Source organism: Sinohyriopsis cumingii, chromosome 6 (genome assembly GCF_028554795.1).
Source record: "Sinohyriopsis cumingii isolate HCF-2022 chromosome 6, ASM2855479v2, whole genome shotgun sequence".
In the NCBI taxonomy this organism is placed as follows: domain Eukaryota; kingdom Metazoa; phylum Mollusca; class Bivalvia; order Unionida; family Unionidae; genus Sinohyriopsis; species Sinohyriopsis cumingii.
The window spans coordinates 95,051,896-95,076,798 of NC_142966.1; the positions used below are offsets into that span (position 1 = coordinate 95,051,896).

At 34.8% G+C, this 24,903-nt stretch overlaps 1 protein-coding gene across 5 annotated transcripts in view; it reads left to right on the forward strand.

Annotated features, from left to right (window-relative positions):
* Positions 1-521: 521 nt before the first annotated feature.
* The window catches only part of LOC149797472 (kelch-like protein 26), a 60,897-nt gene continuing 36,515 nt past the window's right edge, over positions 522-24,903 (forward strand). For 3 of the 5 annotated variants that reach the window (XR_016421830.1, XR_016421831.1, XM_089962283.1), the window contains exons 1-5: positions 522-849; positions 5,977-6,107; positions 14,518-15,589; positions 16,248-16,393; positions 17,069-17,171. Coding sequence is in view for 2 of the 5 variants with exons in the window: in XM_089962283.1 (XP_089818409.1) it covers positions 828-849; positions 5,977-6,107; positions 14,518-15,589; positions 16,248-16,393; positions 17,069-17,171 (1,474 nt within the window). In the remaining 3 variants the exon portion in view is untranslated. The remainder of the gene's footprint in view (positions 850-5,976; positions 6,108-14,517; positions 15,590-16,247; positions 16,394-17,068; positions 17,172-24,903) is intronic. The other 2 variants (XR_016421829.1, XM_089962282.1) reach the window with 1 other exon arrangement.

Here is a 24,903-nt window from a genome sequence, read left to right on the forward strand (position 1 = left end):
TTTGTAAAAATTTGAACCTTTCTACGAGATGATTTTATTTGTTTGTTTTATTTGTTTTGTCGGAATTTTATGGTCTGTTCACCCTCTCTGCTGCTAGAACAGAGGTTGGTATGGGGATCGCTTAGCTCCAGACCAGGGATGTTTTTAGCTGCAACTGGACCTCCCATTACATGTACATAGTTCACACCATGTGCAAATATGTTCCAGAGGAACCCTGCACAGTATTGGAAGAAGAAGAAAATGAAGATGAAGAATTTTATATATTGTACATAACAGATAAAAGGCCTCAAGGTAGATTAGTTCTGTAAATAACTGAGTTACCGTCTCTAAATAGTCATTATTATTATTATTATTATTATTCGGGCATGTATGTTCTAAAATTCACGTTTTCCTTTTTTCTATAAAGTTCAAAAACCTTGCGATACACAAACTTCATGTGCATTGGTTGTTTTAAGTGCCGGTTTCGACCGTTAGCTTTTGCTATACTGTGTACTTGTACTGTTACTGTAGCTGGCAGGCCGTAAAAAAAAAAAAAAAAGAAGACCGACAAGTTGTTATCCGCGTCTTTTATTTTCTTCTGTCAACGGAAAATAGTGGCGGAGAACAACTTGCTCATCTACCGGTACAATTATGTTTTGTTGAGCCTAAAGGTTGCCTAACGCTAGCCCTAGTGAACACAACTCATTTCCGAATCCATTTATATGGGTTAACTGGGCAGGATTATTCCGCAGTCTTCGAGTGGCCTCCCTTCAAGTAACATTCAAGTCATAGAATCGTGTAGCAGCATCTATTTAAATTTAACAACTTTTTGGAACAATTCCGTCAAGATGTCATTGGTTACAACTTCAGGTGAGAATGCATGATTACGTTTTAACAGCTATACATTTACAAAAATCAATTTTACAGGCAGAACGGATGTTTTCAAGGCAAGTTGTCACTATAGCATTACCTTACCCCATATTTTTTGTCGATGACAACCTCTCTATTTTCCATGTTGTCTGGTGCAGAACAACACTTTTGAATGTTGTGTGGTTTTTAAATGTCACGAAAACTTGAACCCAAATATATACACCATATATACCATTAATGACATATTTACCATTACGTCAGTTTTCAAGGATTATCTGGAGTAAAACTTTGGATTTTGTTGGAAATAATTTTCTCATCGAAGTTAGGTGACCATCATCGTTTAAATTATAGACGTTTTCGCCCGTACGTTATCTGATTGATTCATCATTATAAGAAGTTTTGAACTATAAACATAAGATATCTTTATTTGGTTTAAAATTACCTCAATGTTGAAAACGATTTCAGTTGAAGGCGTAATTTTGGTTGAAGAAATGTTTTTTATTTAAAGGAAACCGATGAAAACATGTTGCAAGATAACTTCATTCAGTAGTTATTGGAGCCTTTAATGTGACTTTATGCCTAAGAATAAAGTCAAGCTTTCGATTGTAGTTATGATACAAAAGAGACTTAAGAGCAACTTTACAGCACACCACTGCAAGCTCAACAATCCTAACCTACCTTGCCTTTCCCCTCAATCTTACTGTGCCCCAAGACGAGATCCTGGAGTCAGTCTTCCTGCTATGCTTGGTAAGGAAATATTTGAAAATGTCGTAATCAACAAATTGTATATGTTACCATTGAACCCGTTGATGGACGTGGAATTCATTTGCAAATGAATAAAAACAGTCATTTCTTGTATCAAGTTTGGTATTTTTACGCTTATTCTTCCCCCAGTCCATTATGAATCATATCTCACCTGCTGTCTTAAAAAAGTATGTACCTGGCACACTCTGTCTAGCTGAGGATTATCTAATTGCATTATATGATGCAATTTTGACACAAAATCTTTTTCCTGAAGTGCAGACATTTGTAATTTGTAAAATTAAAGTCATGAATTGTGAGTGCCATGTTAAAGAATATTTTAGTGGTTGTGATTGTAAATATACATCATATGCATACCCGTCATGTGCATGCCACTGTAGGTAAAAATAAATGTTTGTACATCTGTACTTGATGTAATGTGCAAAATACCAAATGCTTATGACCAGTGTGATTAAAATAAAAAAATTCAATGACAAAATTCTAAAATTCATAAATGCAAGTACAATATAGGCTTTTTCCTTAATTATATGCCACACATTCCAAAATAATGTGTGAATTAAAATTGGCTTTTAATATTTACAAAAGAAATCTCATTTAAAATGTCAGTACTTTTACTACATTTATAAGAGGGGGTAGTTTTGACATGATTATTATTATTATTAATATTATTATTATTATTATTGCTGTTGTTGTTGTTGTTCTTCTTCTTCTTATTGTTATTATTATTGAGGACAGAAAGAACCATATACATGTTATGCAGAATCAACATAAAAATATATTCAGATGATTTTTGAAAATATGGTAAAATAATTGCATATATTGTCTATTATAAATTTAAATTTAAGAAATTTAGCAAGATGTTGAAATGAAGTAATGTTATCATTAATAAGTTTTGTGTTTATCAGCTGTTTACACTTAGCAATTATTTATATTGTATTTGCAACAACAACAAAACACCAAAATCAATACTACTACTATTACTACTACTACTAATGTCTACATTGCATATTTTAAAAAAATGTTAGTCAGATTTCTGTCATGCTTATTGTCCTCTAAATAAGAATCAAACCTGGCTGTAGGCCTCTTCGATAAGTGTTATTAATGCCCCTTAAAGAGATCTTTGGTGAATTGAAATCAGAAACTTATGTGAGTGAATTTGCAATTCCTATTACCAGTGAGCCATACCCAATTATGAATGCATCAACTTGAGTGCTCACATTAATATAAAAGTGTGTGTGCATGTTTAGTGTCTTTCTCGGATTGAATATACACTACGGTCATTTAAATTCAACCCATCACGCATACATTCTCATATTTAAAGCATTGTTGTTATTATTTTTGTTGTTGTTATTATTATTATCATTAAAAAATACTCCATACACATATTTTTATATCATTGTTTTCCAGGTAAGCTTCGATTTGTAAATAATCAGCTGTTTTTGTGAAAATCTTGTGCTTAGAAAAAGAGAGGACATGAATTAGATGTGGAATAGCACATTATAAAAAGCAAAATTCTGTCTAATATGTAATAAGGAGGTGCTCTGTAAATATATCAAATGTAAGTTTAATTAGATAATTAATGACTGCTCTGCTGGCCTAGTGGTTAGAGTGTCCGCCTCGGATGGGGGAGGTTGTGGGTGTAAATCATCAGATTGACTTTACATCATTATCAGACTGACTGTACATCATTATCATATTGAATATACATCATTATCAGATTGAGTGTACATCATCAGATTGACTTTACATCATTATCAGACTGAGTGTACATCATTATCAGATTGTATATACATCATAATCAGATTGAGTGTACATTATCAGACTGAGTGTACCTTGTCAGATTGAGTATACATCATTATCAAATTGAGTGTACATCATCAGATTGACTTTACATCATTATCAGACTGAGTGTACCTTATCAGATTGAGTATGCATCATTATCAGACTGAATATACATCATTATCATATTGAATATACATCATTATCAGATTGAGTGTACATCATCAGATTGACTTTACATCATTATCAGACTGAGTGTACATCAATATCAGATTGTATATACATCATAATCAGATTGAGTGTACATTATCAGACTGAGTGTACCTTATCAGATTGAGTATGCATCATTATCAGATTGAGTGTGCATCATCAGATTGACTTTACATCATTATCAGACTGAGTGTACATCATTATCAGACTGAATATACATCATTATCAGATTGAGCGTACATCATTATCAGACTGAGTGTAGATCATTATCAGATTGTATATACATCATAATCAGATTGAGTGTGCATTATCAGATTGAGTATGCATCATTGTCAAATTGAGTGTACATCATTATCAGACTGAATATACATCATTATCAGACTGAATGTACATCATTATCAGACTGCATGTACATCATTATCAGACTGAGTGTACATCATTATCAGATTGAGTATGCATAATTATCTGATTGAGTGTACATTATCTGAATGAATATACATCATTATCAGTCTGAGTGTACATCATTATCATATTGAATATACATCATTATCAGACTGAGTGTACATCATTATCTGACTGAATATACATAATTATCAGATTGAGTGTACATCATTATCAGATTGAATATACATCATTATCAGACTGAGTGTACATCATTATCAGACTGAGTGTACATCATTATCATATTTAATGTACATCATTATCAGACTGAGTGTACATTATCAGATTGAGTATGCATCATTATCAGACTGAATATACATCATTATCATATTGAATATACATCATTATCAGATTGAGTGTACATCATCAGATTGACTTTACATCATTATCAGACTGAGTGTACATCATTATCAGAATGTATATACATCATAATCTGATTGAGTGTACATTATCAGACTGAGTATACCTTATCAGATTGAATATCCATCATTATCAGATTGAGCGTACATCATTATCAGATTGAGTGTACATCATTATCAGATTGTATATACATCATAATCAGACTGAATATACATCATTATCAGACTGAGTGTACATTATCAGATTGAGTATGCATCATTATCAAATTGAGTGTACATCATCAGATTGACTTTACATCATTATCAGACCAAGTGTACATCATTATCAGACTGAATAAACATCATTATCAGATTGAGTGTACATCATTATCAGACTGAGTGTACATCATTATCAGATTGTATGTACACATCATAATCAAATTGTGTGTGCATTATCAGATTGAGTATGCATCATTATCAAATTGAGTGTACATCATTATCAGACTGAATATACATCATTATCAGACTGAATGTACATCATTATCAGACTGAGTATACATCATTATCAAACTGAGTGTACATCATTATCATACTGAATGTACATCATTATCAGATTGAGTGTACATCATTATCAGACTGAATGTACATCATTATCAGACTGAATGTACATCATAATCAGACTGAATATACATCATTATCAGACTGAGTGTACATCATTATCAGACTGAGTGTACATCATTATCAAATTGAGTGTACATTATCAGAATGAATATACATCATTATCATATTGAATATACATCATTATCAGATTGACTTTACATCATTATCAGACTGAGTGTACATCATTATCATATTGAATATACATCATTATCAGACTGAGTGTACATCTTTATCAGATTGTATATACATCATAATCAGATTGAGTGTACATCATCAGATTGACTTTACATCATTATCAGACTGAGTGTACATCATTATCAGATTAAATATACATCATTATTCGATTACTGCTCTGGTGGCCTGGTGCTTAGAGCGTCCGCCTCAGATGTGGTAGGTCATGTGTTCGATCCCTAGCTGAGTCATACCAAAGACTAAAAAAATGGTACTAACAGTGGTCTCGCTTGGCATTCAGCATTAAGAGGTTAGTGTTAGGACTGGTCGGCCTGGTGTCATGATAATGTGACTGGGTGGGACATCATGCTACATGTCTGCAGTATGATGCCCCAGTGCTAAACATCACTATAAACTGCCACACTGCAGACATTGTAGGGATGTGACTGAAAAATTGTTAAAGTTACGTTAAAAATCCAAATCACACACACACACACACACATACACACAGATAATTAATGTTAAGACTGTTTAACTTGTGAATGAATAAATGATCTTGTATACTTTTAGATAAACAATAAAATAAATCTAGACATTATAGTCAGGTTTCTTGCTTTGTTTTCCATCAACATCTAGAGGCTGGGTGGTTTAGAAGATAGAGTTACAGACACATAGACATGCAGAGAGGGTATCACAATATTCACCAGTAAAGTGTGGAGTAAGAATTATTCATTTCTTATCTCATTTGATCAGTTTCTTTTAACAGGTTTGACTTTTAGAACAAATGGCTATGAAACAGAAGACTTTGGAAACAGGATGCTACAGCGCATGTTCAGATTCTATGAGGAGGGAGAGCTGACTGACTTCCAGCTGAAAGTTGACGGGAAAATTTTTAATGTATGCAGTATTTTGTCATTCATCGATTTGTAGTAAATATGAAATAGAGCAGAGCTATTGTACTGCACTCTGCACTGGCATCAGTAAAAGAACATACTGTATACAGTCTCAGTGCATCTCATCTATTTTTTCTTCCTTCATCATCAGCAATAATTTGGAGCAGGTTTCATTGCACATACACATTGTAGAGGAGGCTAATTTTGTATATACAATGTACATTCTTTAAGATTTGCGTGTGCCATGACCTAGAGGGTATTATATTATGTTCGTTGTTGGTCTGTCTTGTATACATTTCATTTCTGCACAATAACTAGTGTTGTCCACCATCTACAATTGCCATTATAGTGGAAAGAAAATAGATTATGCATGATAGTTCTGAAGCATATACAGAGGTCTCGCTAGGATTTTAAAACTAGGAGTCCAGGACTCCCATTTTGGTAAAAATAGGAGTCCCACCATCAAAAGTTGCAGTCCCTTTTCTCCTACAGAATCAATGCAGACGTTAGTGCATCTGTTTTTAGAGGGAGAGGTTTTCGTAATGTAATCACTCACTTTAATATAGCTTCATTACAACAGATCATTGACAAGATTGCAGATTTCTGGTTTATTTATTTGTCCACATCCTTGTAGTAATTTTAGGCAATGGTTAAATAGTATCTGGTTTGCTGTTTTTTCCCGTATTTTCACAAATACGTGTCAAGTCGGAAAATAGCTTACACCTTAAAGCGCATCTTGCAAATTCCACAATATAGCATTGTCCTATACGTTTCTGACCTACATAATTTGCAGTTTAAAGTTAAATCTTTAATAAAATAATACCATGGCTTTGCTTTCAATGATTTGTATATTTTTCTGAAAATATTTACCCAACGATTTACGAAAACAGACAATCTAATAAGCTGGTACATCCCAGACTTAGCGAAGTCCGCCATTATTTCCCGTAAAGCCTACTGGTTCACTTAGTTTCAAACTAATTTTATGACAAAATAGTGTACAAGAGGCAGTTAATATATATCCAGATCACCGATTCTGATCTTAAAACACATGTTTGTATGTTTTATCATCAAAGGATATCATGCAGGAAATTGATAGTTGGTACCTTACTCGGAAAAGGGTTAATGGTCAATCAGCCATCAAAACATATGCTTGTGAATGGGCAAGAGTTTGTTTGTCAACATAATTTATATCATACCTAGGCCTAGCTAATGATCTATTGATGAATACATTTTGCTACAACACTAGAACTAACTGGGCTAAGGCGAGGGTCATTTAAAAAAAGTATGGTCAGTCAGTGTACCACTTAAATAGCTCTGTTCGTCCATCAGAGTGATACTGAATTTTGCCAATCCAAGTAAGGACTTATTCCAAACACTAAGCTAGGCTTCACACACTTTCTTGCATGTAGCTAGTGTCCTATCCAAACTATCAATTCTAGCAGCTTTAGCACTCTTCAGAATCTCGTTACAATCTTCATAAGTTTACCATTTAACCCCAAAATACTTATCCAAATTTACGAATGGCATTTTGTCTAAGTCTCAACATGTCGTGCACTACTTGTTCCAATACATTTGAAAATGAAAACACTAACGAAAGCTAAAGTTGTTTATTTGATGTACTTTTATAAATGACCACATGTGCATCTCTGGGTCTTTCTGACTCCGAATTCAATCACTGTAAATATCAGTACATTTTCCCCACACGGCCGCCTGTCAGAGCCTTTGAACTTGCCATCCAGCTATTGCATCATGTTCTTTTTGATATACTCTTATAATGGCAACGTGTATGTACATCAAGGGTCTCTCAGTCACTGAATTCTGTCATTGTAAATGTCAGCACAGCTAATTGATAAACACATTTTCCCACAAAGCAGGTGGCTGAAGCAGGACTGGCAAGTCTTTGAATTTTGCTGCGCACCTATTACATGTGTACAGAGGACTCCCGCCTCAGTGATTTTCTGCATACCAGATCAAAAATTGTTGTCAAAATACGCATAATTAAGTGTTTCCGAGATCTCTGATATACTTTCAATAAAGCTTGTGGATAGCTAGAACTAAAAAAGTGCCCTATCAGTTTCTGGGTCAACAGGTCAAATATCAAGGTCACTGGAAGAAAAATGGTTTCAGCAGAGTTACTAGAATTCTACATTTGTTACGGCATGTACCTTTCCTAAATATTGTAGATAGCTTGCACTGTTAGTAAAGAACACTACATATTTTGGGTCAAAATATCAAAAGTAATGACAGAAAGAAGAAAAATGATGACTTCATCAGTTTTAGTTACCAAACTATTTTGATGACTTTTTCTGTGTAAGGAAAAACCCACTTGCTTCAGAGGTTGAAGGTCAAGGGCAATGTATCTAAAAGGAAAAACGGTTTCGACACAGTACCATTACTTCTTCATATACCTCATTCAAACTTTGTGATGGCTAGCACTTAGAGTAAGTTAGATGCCTATTAGTTTTTAGGGTCAAAGGTCAGTGTCACTTGGACTGAAAGAACAAATATGGTATCCACACAATAATATTAGCTTTACATCACAGAAATGGACCAACAGGGGATAGCTTACAATTGGAATAAGGAAAAAACATATTGAAATAGGATTGACAAGGTCAGTTGTCAAGGTAACTAAATGAAATACATCTTTTTCTACACAAATTTCAGCTGTCTACATAGAAGTCTATTAAGCCTGGGCAGGCAGATAATATGTTGTTCATAGTACATGCATGTGTTGTATTGTACACTGTATACAAAATGTTATACTTGGAACATGAAACTTGGTGGGAGGATGAATATTAACACCCTAATCGTGAAAGTAGGTTACAGTGACTCATGGTTCACTGACAACGGTTACATTATGTGTTTTCAAGTTTATATTCATATCTATTCATTGTTGCATTTTGAGCCTGGGACTGTTGGTTCCCTTGTTTTTTCATTCCTTGTCTTCCAGATCTTGACTTTTGAGCATTCTCAGTGTTATGACTTTAAAATCTTAAACTAGGTAACAGAAAGGAGTGAAGTCATCAAGTTTAGTAAAATACACAAAGAAATGTCCTCCTACAAGTCCAGAGGTATAGAATGTTCTGAATCGTTTCCAATAGTCTTGAATGTTTTGATGTATTGCAGTGATATTATCCAAATGTTGCTGAATGAGTACTCAATAATCCCAAAGTAGTCTTTAGTCCCAAAAGTCAATGAGCACTTTGTAATTCCAATGAATGATTTCAGTAAATAATTCTTCATTATATCTGAACAAAACTACAAACTCTGATAATAGATTTCCAAAGATTAATATATAACAGGAATGAATAATTGTTTACCAAATTATATATATATATATATATATATATATATATATATATATATATATATATATATATATATATATATATATATATATAATAAACTGACAACAAAAAGCCTGAGTGCTTTCAACTCTAAATGAATCTTTTTGAAAGGAAAATACAAAAGCAGACAAGACAAATAAAATAAACAGAAAAACCACTGAGGTTACAAAACTTTTACAAGTCACTGTTAAACATAGACGAAAGCAAAATCTTATAAAGTATGTCACAGGTAGTCAGCCATGATTATTAGAAATATACACATCATTTAAACAATGTTGCAAACCCAGCGTAAGCTTTATTGGTACTTTCGTTGACTTTCACAGTATAAGCGTTATTGGTACTTTCGTGGCTGTCACAGTGTAAGCTTTATTGGTTCTTTCATTGACTATCACAGTGGCAAACCCAGTGTAAGCTTTATTGGTACTTTCATTGTCTTTTACAGTGGCAATCCCAGTGCAAGCTTTATTGGTATTTTCATTGACTGTCACAATGTATGCTTTATTGGTATTTCCATTGACTGTCACAGTAGCAAACCCAGTGTAAGCTTTATTGGTACTTTCATTGACTGTCACAATGTATGCTTTATTGGTATTTCCATTGACTGTCACAGTAGCAAACCCAGTGTAAGCTTTATTGGTACTTTCATTGACTGTCACAGTGTAAGCTTTATTGGTGCTTTCATTGACTGTCACAGTGGCAAACCCAGTGTAAGCTTTATTGGTACTTTCATTGTCTGTCACAGTGGCAAACCCAGTGCCAGTTTTATTGGTACTTTCATTGACTGTCACAGTGTAAGCTTTATTGGAACTTTCTTGACTGTCACAGTGTAAGCTTTGTTGGTGCTTTCATTGACTGTCACAGTGGTAAACCCAGTGTAAGCTTTATTGGTACTTTCATTGTCTGTCACAGTGGCAAACCCATTGTAAGCTTTATTGGTATTTTCATTGCCTGTTACAGTGTACACTTTATTGGTACTTCCATTGACTGTCACAGTAGCAAACCCATTGTAAGCTTTATTGGTACTTTCATTGACTGTCACAGTGTAAGCTTTATTGGTTCTTTCATTGACTGTCACAGTGGCATACTCAGTGTAAGCTTTATTGGTACTTTCATTGTCTGTCACAGTGGCAAACCCAGTGCAAGCTTTATTTATACTTTCATTGATTGTCACAGTGGCAAATCCAGTGTAAGCTTTATTGGTACTTTCATTGACTGTCATAGTGGCAAACCCAGTGTAAGCTTTTTTTGGTATTTTCTTTGACTGACACAGTGTAAGCTTTTTTGGTGCTTCCATTGACTGTCACAGTAGCAAACCCATTGTAAGCTTTATTAGTACTTTCATTGACTGTCACAGTGTAAGCTTTATTGGTAATTTCATTGACTGTCACAGTGTAAGCTTTATTGGTACTTTCGTTGACTGTCACAGTGTAAGCTTTATTGATTCTTTCATTGACTGTCACAGTGGCAAACCCAGTGTAAGCTGTATTGGTACTTTCATTGTCTGTAACAGTGGCAAACCCAGTGTAAGTTTTATCAGTACTTTCATTGACTGTCACAGTGGCAAACCCAGTGTAAGCTTTATTGGTACTTTCATTGACTGTAACAGTGGCAGATCCAGTGTAAGCTTTATTGGTACTTTCACTGACTGTCACAGTGGCAAATTCAGTGTAAGCTTTATTGGTACTTTCATTGACTGTCACAGTGGCAAACCCAGTGTAAGCTTCGTTGGTACTTTCATTGACTGTAACAGTGGCAGATCCAGTGTAAGCTTTATTGGTACTTTCATTGACTGTCACAGTGGCAAATTCAGAGTAAGCTTTATTGGTACTTTCATTGACTGACACATTGGCAAACTCAGTGTAAGCTTTATTGGTACTTTTATTGACTGTCACAGTGGCAAACTCAATGTAAGCTTTATTGGTACTTTCATTGACTGTCATAGTGGCAAACCCAGTGTAAGCTTTATTGGTACTTTTCCTTGACTGTCACAGTGTACGCTTTATTGGTACTTCCATTGACTGTCACAGTAGCAAACCCAGTGTAAACTTTATTGGTACTTTCATTGACTGTCACGGTGTAAGCTTTATTGGTACTTTCATTTACTGTCACAGTGTAAGCTTTATTGGTACTTTCATTTACTGTCACAGTGTAAGCTTTATTGGTACTTTCATTGACTGTCACAGTGTAAGCTTTATTGGTGCTTTCATTGACTGTCACAGTGGCAAACCCACTGTAAGCTTTATTGGTACTTTCATTGACTGTCACAGTGTAAGCTTTATTGGTACTTTCATTGACTGTCACATTGTATGCTTTATTGGTATTTCCATTGACTGTCACAGTGGCAAACCCAGTATAAGCTTTATTGGTACTTTCATTGACTGTCACAGTGTAAGCGTTATTGGTACTTTCATTGACTGTCACATTGTATGCTTTATTGGTATTTCCATTGACTGTCACAGTGGCAAACCCAGTGTAAGCTTTATTGGTACTTTCATTGACTGTCACAGTGTAAGCTTTATTGGTACTTTCATTTACTGTCACAGTGTAAACTTTATTGGTGCTTCCATTGACTGTCACAGTGGCAAACCCAGTGTAAGCTTTATTGGTACCTTCATTGTCTGTCACAGTGGCAAACCCAGTGCAAGCTTTATTGGTACTTTAATTGACTGTCACAGTACGCGTTATTGGTACTTCCAATGACTGTCACAGTAGCAAACCCAGTGTAAGCTTTATTGGTACTTTCATTGTCTGTCACAGTGGCAAACCCAGTGCAGGATTTAATGATATTTTCATTGACTGTCACAGTGTAAACTTTATTGGTGCTTCCATTGACTGTCACATTAGCAAACCCATTGTAAGCTTTATTTGTACTTTCATTGACTGTCACAGTGTAAGCTTTATTGGTTCTTTCATTGACTGTCACAGTGGCAAACCCAGTGCAAGCTTTATTATACTTTCATTGACTGTCATTTCAGAGTTTAGAATGTCATTTCAGAGTTCAGTTTCATAAGTAGTGTTTGTTATGTATATCTGTATTTTTTGTAACTCTTGGTATATGATTTTAGTTAAATTTTGTAATTTTTGTTCTTAGCTGTTAATTGTACAGAATATCTTTAGTTAGATTTTGCCAATGTGATCTTAGTCAGTAAAAGAGAGTAAAATACATAGGATCAATAAAAACATACTTATGTAGTTGTGCATAAGGATGGAATAAAGCAGTCATCACATGGGGTATATTGTGAAACATCCTTAATAGTAGTTTTGCATAAGGATGGAATAGAGCAATTATCACATGGGGTATTTAGATGGGGACAGCCTTAAGAGTTGTTGTGCATAAGGATGGAATAAAGCAATCATCACATGGGGTATTTAGATGGGGACAGCCTTAAGAGTTGTTGTGCATAAGGATGGAATAAAGCATTCATCACATGGGGTATTTAGATGGGGACAGCCTTAATAGTAGTTGTGCATAAGGATGGAATAGAGGAATCATCACATGGGGTATATTGTGAAACAGCCTTAATAATAGTTGTACATAAGGATGGAATAGAGCAATCATCACATGGGGTATATTGTGAAACAGCCTTAATAGTAGTTGTACAAAAGGATGGAATAGAGCAATCATTCACATGGGGTATATTGTGAAATTGCCTTAATAGTAGTTGTACATAAGGATGGAATAGAGGAATCATCACATGGGGTATATTGTGAAACAGCCTTAATAATAGTTGTACATAAGGATGGAATAGAGCAATCATCACATGGGGTATATTGTGAAACAGCCTTAATAGTAGTTGTACAAAAGGATGGAATAGAGCAATCATTCACATGGGGTATATTGTGAAATTGCCTTAATAGTAGTTGTACGTAAGGATGGAATAGAGCAATCATCACATGGGGTATATTGTGAAACAGCCTTAATAGTAGTTGTACATAAGGATGGAATAGATCATTCTAATTAATTCCGATTTTGGAGTCCTCATTTCTTTTGTTATGTTGTTCTTAGATATTATCAGAGAAGAAAAACATTTGACTGTTCAATGGAAATAGAAAGTGCTCATTATTTTGGACTATAATAACCTGGAACTGTTGTGAAATATTTGAGAGTTCTAGACAATACCATCTTGACAATTTCACAGTTCTTGGCAGACCAGCACATTTCCATTTTGAAATTTGTTCAGAACTTTTCATTTAGGATTATTATAGAACTTTATCACGATTATTCTGGATTTACTTTATAATACAGTTGGTTCCTCTCACATTTTCATTTATAAGCTTGAAAATTAAATTCTTCATTAGTTTTACAAAATTTGATGGTTTCACTTCTTTCTGTTAGTTTTTGACCATAGAGTCATGACTTGCCATAATGCTGCATCTGTTGATGAAATGCCAAAGAAAACCCATATTTGACCCAGTTGATTAACTTGTATATCAATCTAGCCTCTCATTAGAGCATGGAATTTCTTTAATTTTTGGTAAGGAATTTGTCATTTATAAAAGTGAACTATAGGATTTGAATCTATGTAAAGAAATGGATTCTGTGGGGGAGGGGGGGAATGGTTTCCTGTTCAAACAGCAAAGCTTAGTTTATGGATCTGACAGGCCCTTTTGGGGCTATCCATGTAGATACCCATGTCAGAATGATGTCAGGTGGTGGTATTGGATAACAACTGATCATATGACAATTGAAATCATGGTCTCTAAAATAAATATAAAATTTGCATTATGTGAATGAGGAAATCGGATTTTCCTGTTTATACAGTCATTTTATTCAATGATTTTATATAGATGTTTGAAAATGGCAAAATTATGTCTGTTAAATGAACAGCTGTCAGCTCGTACTTGGTACAAGTAAATATATGACCATTAAGGCTTAAAATTATCATCCAATGAACATAGTTACATAAAAGATTCCATTTCAAAGCAACAAATAGAACATTTTATAATGATCTTTTTTAAATTAAACTTTTGTATCCCAAATTCAGGTCAGTCTGATACTTCTATCATTATATTTGCAGCTAAATAATAAATGTAAATGTTAATAAGAATTTTGTATTTGTTACCTAGGTACACAAACTTGTGATGGCCAGCAGCAGTGATTATTTTCGGGCAATGCTGTCTCATGATATGTTGGAAACTCGGCAGGACTTTGCAGAAATGAAGGGATTGACAGCCAGGGGAACAGAACCTCTAATAAAGTATGCATACAGTGGAAATCTGTCCTTGACACAGGATAACATTCAGGAAGTTATTACTGGAGCCATGTTCCTACAAATGTATACAGCTCAGGATCTCTGTAAAGAATTTCTCTTGGAGAAGATGAATTTTGAAAATGCAGAGCTTTTTTTAAACATAGGGGAGATGTACGATATATCTTTTCTCAAAGATCATTATAGGATATACATTCTAAATAATTTTCTCAATTTTGTAGAAACACCGACATTTCTAAAGTTAGACGCAGATGCTTTAGCCAATTATTTGTCGGATGACTCGTTGAAAACCACATCAGAAGCTGCACTTCTGCATCATGCACTTAGATGGTATAATTATGACCGGACAAATAGGGAACACTGTGTCTTTGATGTTCTGGACAAGGTTAGATTGACAATTGATGGCTGGCCCACAGTTCATTTTGCTAGGAAGACAGAGCCTTTCATTTCTAATCCAGAATGTAGAGAGCTCGTACAATTTGCTGTAAATTTCTTGCAAGATGCTGAACATCGCTACCTCATTGACAGCCACAGAACTAGAGTACGATGCACAAAGAAGACCATAGTTCAGTTTGGAGGAGTTGTGCAGTATGATGGTGAACTTGATCCAATCCAGAATCCACTTCTCACAGAAGATGAGTTTTTGGGATGGTCAAAAAATCATTTCTTCCATCTTGATCTCAAGTCCTGGTTTCGACTGGGTCGCAATGCTGACACACAGAGAAAGTCTCATTCAGCAATGGTTGAAATCAACAATGACTTTGGAGTGTTGATAGGGGGATATGAATATGAGGTTGATTGCAACACAGGGGGCCTGGTACATGCTGTCCGTGATGTTAAGATTTTCTCAACCCAAGGAAATCACAGTATATGGGACATAAAACCACTGCAGCACGAGCGGGCTCGACACACTGCTGTGTATCTCGCAGGTTGGGATAATTTTCCGTTGTTATATATTTTATGCCATTTCTACAGCAAGCTCTTGAGTACTCAGTGCCTCCAGTGTAAACCTACCGCGTGTTTTGGAAACTGGAGAACCCATTAAGAATAAATTCATTTTTCAGTTATATAGATTGAACCTGGAGTTCCAGAGGTACTAAGTGAATGGTGCCACAGTACTATCCAAGTCCTTATTTTGTAAAGAAAGCCTTCTTAAACAAATGTGACCTTGCTGATTATTTGCAAGTGTTAATATTTACTAATATTTTGTTCTTCCGTAACTCCTTTGTCTTTTTCTCGTTTAAGTATTTATAAAAGGGATGAAACACTAGCAAATATAGCTGAAAGATATTAAGAGGGGAGGAAAATTGCACATTTTTGTGTGGTCACAGTCGGAAGATAAAATGTTGTTTTTTAATTTCCACATTGTGACGTATGCATGGACAAACACCATGCATGACATCCAGCAACTTTTCAATACTCATCTTAAAATTGTTAAGGAATTGTCATAAAATGTTTAGAGAAAGAAGACATCCTCTACTGTCAGCTGTAATCTCATCATAAATATATGAAGAATATGAAATATTTGCCCAGGTGTCTCTATTAGGTTAGCAAATGATGACATAGTATTATGTTTCATGTTTGCAGATTGCATTTATGTGGTGGGCGGTAAAGATGACCTCCAATCTCTGTCCTCGGTAGAGATACTTGACTGTGATAAAGTGACGTGGACATATGTTCGCCCGCTGCCTCACACACTGTATGACCATGCAGCTACTGTATGCAATGACAAGGTATTCTATCTAAGTACAGTGTGATCATGAAACAAGGTTCACACAATTTTCATAATTTATTACTACTGAGATATTGATACAAATGGGCATTGAGGTGAAGTAGAGTTTTTTCTTAATGACACTTTTTAACACATTATTTTGTTATCATTTGTTATTGCCCAGGAGATTGGAGCAAGTGCCTCTCCCAAAGACACCTGACTTGGCCTGATATTGTTATTCATATACCTTGGGATTACAAGTTGAACATTCTACCAACTGAGCCATGTTGACTTCCATTGAGAAGGAGAACACATGGGCATTGTGAATAAAAAGCCAAACTTGTATTGGTAATCTTCTGCCCAGCACATGTTGAAATGATTTAAATAGATCTCTTTCACATGTATTTTATGACTGCTATAATCTTCAAAAATACAATATTAGTGAAAATTGTAAAACCAGAAAAAATTGAAGCCAAGGGAGCTATTTTCAACTGGCATCAGTACAAAGTGAAAACACCATGAAAATGTTTTATTGGAAATGGAAATTTTGACATTGCAGTATGTATCTGTATTTTTCTATGATTTATGCTGCTTTATTTCCAGATATATGTATCTGTATTTTTCTATGATTGATGCTGATTAATTTCCAGATATATGTATCTGTATTTTTCTATGATTGATGCTTATTCATTTCCAGATATATGTAGCTGGGGGAGTCTTTAGAATGGATGTCATGACGACTGTATGGTGCTACACTCGTGATAATGACAAGTGGAAAAAAGGGAAATCTCTCATCTCAGGTTTACTCTTCTTCTTCCATGTTAAAAGCGCTGTAATTGTTCATGTATTCTGATGGCAAACATTTTAGGGGAACATTTTCTCACTTCATTTAAAAGGGAGTGGAATATTAAAAATGTAAGGAAGATTTAACAAAGTATATGAAGGTAGAGTGTGCAAAATGATGCATATATTTTGCACATTTGGTTGGTTTTATGTGGCATTTTGCTAGAGATTGATGTGAATCCTGCAATTATACCTCCTTAGATAGTTATATATCTATGATCTCATGCAAACAGTGTAGAACCTGATATCCTGGCATATGATCAGAAGGCAAATCTGAGTCAATGTTGATTGCTTTTTGGTATGTATTAAGCATGGGTATGTCTGATATTCAAGAAAAATTTCTAGATATTGTCTTGAGAAAGTGTGAGATGGAGGAAACATGAAAATCCAGAGGAAAAGACTGATATTAGTTGGGGAATCACAATTCCTTGTAAATGCTGGCACCAGAGATTGAACCCAGGATTATAGAAGTGCAAACCAAGAGTTTTACCACTGTACTACATAGGTCTATGATCCGTACTGTTTTGACATGTTTTTGGTAGAGCATACATTATTATCAAATTGAATATACATCGTTAATCATATTGAATATACATCATTATCAGACTGTGTGTACATCATTATCAGATTGAGTGTACATCATTATCAGACTGAGTGTACATCATTATCATTTTGAATATACATCATTATCAGACTGTGTGTACATGATTATCAGATTGAATATACATCATTATCAGACTGTGTGTACATGATTATCAGATTAAATATACATCATTATCAGACTGAGTGTACATCATTATCAGATTGAGTGTACATCATTATCAGATTGAATGTATATCATTATCAGACTGAGTGTACATCATTATCAGACTGAGTTAACATCAGATTCAGTGTACATCATTATCAGACTGTGTACATGGTTATCAGATTGAATATACATCATTATCAGACTGAGTGTACATCTGAGTGTACATCATTATCAGACTGAATATACATCATTATCAGACTGAGTGCACATCATTATCAGACTGAATATACATCATTATCAGAGTGTGTACATGATTAGCAGATTGAATATACATCATTATCAGACTGTGTGTACACCATTATCATACTGAATGTACATCATTATCAGACTGAGTGTACATCATTGTCAGACTGAATATACATCATTATCATATTGAATATACATCATTATCAGACTGTGTACATCATTATCAGACTGTGTACATCATTATCAGACTGAGTGTACATCATTATCAGACTGAATATACATCATTATCACACTGAATATACATCATTATCAGATTGAATATGCATCATTATCAGACTACATCATTATCAGATTGAGTGTACGGTAGTTAGCTTAAATGGAATATCTTCGCCAAATCCCTATTTTATATTACAATGATAGCATGATTATCTCTCCAAGGCCCCCCCATGTTAGTCCAAACAAAATACGAAAACAACTTTACGGCAACAGCGTTGATTTCATTATTGATTACTAGTCAGTGACCCAACACTTAATAATTTAATCGTCATCATTCAAAATAGGGTTGGCTTAGATATGCCCCATTTAAGCTAACTACTGCAGATTTTACCTGAAATTGCTAGCAATTTATATTTATATATAACACAAATTTAATATACCTACCATTCACACAAGAGTACTATATCTAACATTCACACAAATTTCTAATCTGCTGTTAATAACTCGCTGGGATTTAAAGGTCACATGACTGACTAATAAAATGAATGCGCAACTAATAACTCACTGAGATTTAAAAAAATAAATAATTACATATTTCACAACAGATGCTATAATGAGATCAGTGTCTGTTTCATATACAGTGTAGTTATATATTTAAATTTCATCTGTATACCTGTAAGAGCTCGGTGGATGAAAACATTGGATTGATAAGTGAAAACGACTTTCTAAGATCGACTCCAGAAAATCACAATAGACATATTGTCAGCATTCTGTGACAGATAGTATTATAAATGGGGGAGAAACTGCGACGCATTAAAGAAGGCGAGATATACTTAAATGGGTCATTGTAAATCCAAAATCATTACCGAACGCTTTAAGTATAATATGAGCATCATATCCTCTGAAACTGTGAAAGACGACAGGAACAAAATCCATTGCATTATATTTTAAATTGCATTTTTCATGTGCTGGACCATGATACTTTCCAGTAATATGACTGATCTTTTACTTTATCTTGAGGCAAAAGTACCTGCTCACAAATATAGCTTATTTCTGCTGTATTAAATTCAGCTTCTTGTTTTAATATTAGTGGTTTCATTGCTACTGTCTTAGCAAGTCACATCATGATGAGGTCAATTTCGGTGATAGGGTTCCTTAGCAGCCAGACAGCAGGTTCCTTTTCATGATAAACCCTTACTGGTTTTATAAAGATTTGTCAACAGCACAAAGGATCTTATACGCCAATCCACAGGGAGTATGCTCATGTATTTTTCTTGTCGAAGATTTATCAGGGTTATTTTCTGCTTCTTGCACTGAAGGTAAAATGGACTCCAAATCTGCATATACTATTAAAGGCCCTTTCCGTAATTTGTAAATTGTAATTTTTTCATCTTCACCAGACATAGATATGTTTTGAATATTAGAGCAGTATTTGAGGTATTTATCAAGTACATGTTGGGATATACAGCCATGAAAACACCTGACACATAAATATTTCTTCCCCTTATGCTTATTATACTGACCTCTGACTAGCCCATTAATTTTTTTTTTATCCACACATAATGATCTTTATAAAATAGTAAATTTACTGTTTTTTGTGATGCTAGATTGCTGATATATCTGGAATATATATTTTGTTTATCATTGACACCAAATACATTAATACCTCCAGGTAACAGGAGATTGTTCTGTTTTTCGAAACTTTGGAATTTGTTATTCAGAAACAGGAAAGACAGACCTGCTAAAGTTTAGATTATTAACATGACCAGTATAATTTGATACTTGATAATGATGATCTCATGCTGAAATAACGCTGATAGTATGGCCCATTGAAAACATTTATTGCCACTGTTTTTTATCCTAATTGGCGGATCAACATATGAGCTACCTCGCAATGGATTATATTTCATAGTGTGGAACAGTATTTCTGATACCTTATCAAATTTCCAGCCAGACCCCAATATTGTGTACTCATCTGTTTTCTTCCGTATCTCTTGAAGTATATCTGACAATGATATTAAATCTGTCCCTGTTAGAATTCTAATAGAGTTTTATATGATATAAGGATTAGCAAAGTCCTCTCATTGCCTAGCAGCAAGCTGCTCTGCCGCAAGGTGCTTTGACATAGGAATCTGTGTGGATTCCAGAGACACATTTAGCTTAGAAAGCTTGATATGGAACTGCACTATTATTTTCAAGCCCTTATGCATGGCAGGCTGGGATTTGATTGTTGGCTGAAGCAGATGGTGTAATATTGCGTCAGAGAAATGTGTTAGTAATCGATTATCATATTGAAAACTGTTATCAAGACCAGCAAATGATGTTGAGATTTTTATAGGCCAATATCTTTCTGTCAAGAACAGACTTGTCTTCGCTATATCGCAAGTTTCAACATCATATATCAACAGTTTATATTTCTTTAATTGAGTGTTCTGTGATATTTGTCAGTTAGAGATTTGGAAACGCTAATAATATATTATGGTAAATTTATACCAGATGCCAATGATCATCAATGATCTTGCTAGACATCAGGAGATTTTCTGGTGTCACCCAAGATGTAATCTTTTTTGCTGGTAATGAACTTAACATTGTTATAAACATAAAAACAAAAAATGCAATCAGAATATTGACTCCGATGGGTTATAAGATGAAAGTGAAAGGTGCTGATGATAGCTAATACATCGGGATGTTCTTACACGAATTTATCTGGACCTTGTTTAATGGTGATGATATTCCAGATGGAATGAAAGTTTACCATATCAATGGCAGTGTTACTGACAATAATATCACTAATTTATCGTTGCAGGACAAGTTTCAATCACATCCTGTTTATAATTTATACGAAGTCAACGACAGTGTTATCAGACATATTGAAGCAAAAAAAGTTGTTGCAAGTATCAGTGTGTGTGTGTGTGATCTGGATTTTTAACGTAGTTTTAAAAAAAATTCAGTCATATCGCTACGATGTCTGCAGTGTGACAGTTTATAGTGATGTCTAGCACTGGGGCATCATGCCGTATACATGTAGCATGATGTCCCACCCAGTCACATTATTCTGACACCAGGCCGACCATTGCCGAGCACCAAGCGAGGCAGCTGTTAGTACCGTTTTTGTAAGTCTTTGGTATGACTCGACCGGGAATCAAACCCACAATCACCCGCATCAGTAATATGGGATATCTGCAAGTTGTCATTCGAGGAACTAATACTAATTAAATATTGTTACAGATCTCTCTGGTTTGTGTTCAGAGTTTTTTCATGGTTTAATTCCTAGTGGCTTAGTTGTAGATCATAGAAACAGAATTAAAATCAATAACCAAATTGAGAATTTAGACATTGTACTATTTAACAATTAACATAAAATTGTGATTGCTTGGTGCTCTGCACCCCAAGCACTGTATTACATATCAATTTTCAGAATATTTTTTAGATCTTGTGAAAAATCAGTGAGCCCATTCTTATGTAGTATCTCTGTCATATCTAACAAATATTTTTTTATATTTCTCGAGCTCTGATACATAACATCAGAATCTGTCAGTAGCACATCAAACGCCGAATGAGAGTTGTATTCAATGAGAAAATTCACATACTTTTTGTCTGTTTTTTGATCGCTCATAAACGTCTTGACAGTGTCAAATAAGAAGTTCATGTTCAAGATTTTAGCTGCGACAATCCTTCTTATTTCATTTTTTTTAAGTAATTAGATAAAAGTAATATGTATTAGACGTCTCAAACAAATTTCTTGTTTGCGAAAAGACTTAGATTTTTACATTGATTACGATCGTGATACAGCAAATCAGCCAGCAAATAGGAATCATGTAAAATTTGATCGGATTGATAGATATCTAAATACTGCAGAGCATCAGAATTCGACAAATTCCAATACTGACAGTCATGTAGAACAGATTGATAGTAATCTAAATCTAGTTTTTTACACTCAGAGTGCTTTGATCTGGAAACATTTATTTCCTATCGTTGAGGATAAATTTGCAGATGAGCCAGGTATAGTGGCAAAAGCCCTTTATGAACCATGGACAGAAGTTTATGGCCGTTAAAAACATATAAAATTTGATTTTCTATTTGTTAAGATTTTTAACTTAGTGGGAGAGTGCAAGTTACACTCTACGAGAAGAGAATATTTTATATCGTTGTGCAGGCCAGTGAAATGTCTGTCCTTTTGAAATACAAAAAGATTTATAGTGAGTGGATTGGATCGCTAGTGATTTAGTCAAAGATTTTTTTAGTTGGTATCCAGGTATTAAAATTTGCCGTACGTAGCCTCTCCATTTAACCAAACTTTTCTTACCTTTCTTTGCTATCATGCGCTCGATGATAAATATATCTTGCTCCATCTTTTGTAGTTCCTGTTTGTAGAGACTTCCAGTAATTTCTTCTCCTAATGAATCTTTCAGCTTGTAAGTTACAGGTATTGTTGTTAAAATTTTACCCACAACAAATACTTCCTCGGACCAGTTAGGAGTGAATCCTTTTTCAAACGTTTTCTCCACTGATGAAATTCTAACTCTTATCACTCACTCTAAACTTGTGTCTTCTGTAAGTATTCTCATTTGCTAACATTAGGTAATTTACAGCTTCATTTGGTGACATTCCAAGTGTTTTATGTCTTGTGTTATTGTAATCTAACACGATCTTTGGCAGATTGTCAACATACCTGTTAGTGTTTTTGTCTGTAAGTTGCTTATAGATCTTTTCTTTTAGCATATGATTAAATCTTTCGATGATGACACTTTCCCTTCATTTCATTTGATGTATTTGGTGACGTTATTTTGTCCAGAAACTGCTCAAATTGTTTATTAAAAATTTTGCTCTGTGATCCTGTCTTTATGGATTTCATTTGTACAATCCTGCTGAAGAGTGCACCGAAGTCATTTGAACTTAATCCAATTCCAACATCACTGCTGCTTGACTGCTTAGATTCAGTATTGCCTTTACTAACTGATGTTATTAATACCTCTCTCTCATCTGGGGAATTCCCATCATTTTTCAAAACTGCCATTGTAAAGCCTCTGCTGAAGAAACCAACACTAGACCATAACGATTTAAAGAACTACCGCCCAGTTTCTAATCTCCCATTCATATCAAAAATCTTAGAAAAGGTTGTTCTATCCCAGCTTGTATCTAATCTGAATTCAAACAGTCTTTTTAGCAATGTACAATCTGCATATCGCCCTTGCCACAGTTCTGAAACTACTCTTCTAAAAGTAGTTAATGACATTCTCTCTGCTTTGGATAGCGGAAAGATTACAGTCCTCACCCTCCTTGATTTGTCTGCATCATTTGACACAAAAGACCATGATATATTACTTCACCGTCTTGGCATTCATGATACAGCCTTACTGTGGTTCAAGTCCTACTTGGTCAACAGGACACAGATTGTGTCTGCAAATGGAATATATGCCAGCCCAGTTGATCTATGTTGTGGTGTTCCACAGGGGTCTGTTCTTGGACCTGTTCTCTTCTTTCTGTACACTCAGCCGCTCTCAAGTGTCATAGATCATCATCCAGTGTCTCACCAACTGTACGCTGATGATACCCAAATATACAAATCTAGCCACCCAACTGAAGTTGATGCTACCATCCAAGGTGTAGAGAGGTGCATTTCTGATGTGAAATCATGGATGACATGTAACAAGCTGCGGATGAATGATGATAAAACTGAGGCCATTCTGATTACAACACAAAGACTTTCTCATTCACATCCTTTACCTCAAACAATAAATATCAGAACCACCAACATTAAATTCCCACAATCAGTATGAAACCTAGGTGTTACTCTGGACAGTGCTCTCACATTGCACCAACATGTCATGAACATATGCAAGGCTGCATATCTTGAGCTGAGATGCATCAGCTCCATTAGCAAATATCTTTCAGTTGATGCCACTAAAACACTTGTGTGTTCATTAGTATTTTCAAGACTGGACTATTGTAACTCAATTCTGTCTGGTTCATCTCAATATCTACTCCAAAAACTTCAAAAAGCTCAAAACACAGCTGCTTGGATCATACTTAGAGTACCAAGATCAGAGCACACCTCCCCACTGCTCTGTACCCTACACTGGCTACCCATTCGATCCAGAATCAAACACAAAATTTGTTCTCTGTGCTACGTTTCACTGTTGGACTCTAGTCCAACATACCTATCCGGCCTCACCCATGTGTACACACCAGCAAGATACTTACGCTCCTCTTCTGACAATTGTATACTCATTATTCCCTCTATGAAAACAAAGTCATATGGACAGCATTCTTTTGCATGCCAGGGCCCAGCAATGTGGAATGAATAGCCCACTGAACTTAAGCACAAAGACACAGTGATCACATTCAAGAGTGCTCTCAAAACTCACATATTTTGACTGCAAGAACAAACTTAAAGACCTAATAATGTTTCCTACCTTAAATATTCTCAGCATTTTTTTGGGGTATGTTTTCTAATTTCATGGTGTTTGTTGTAATCA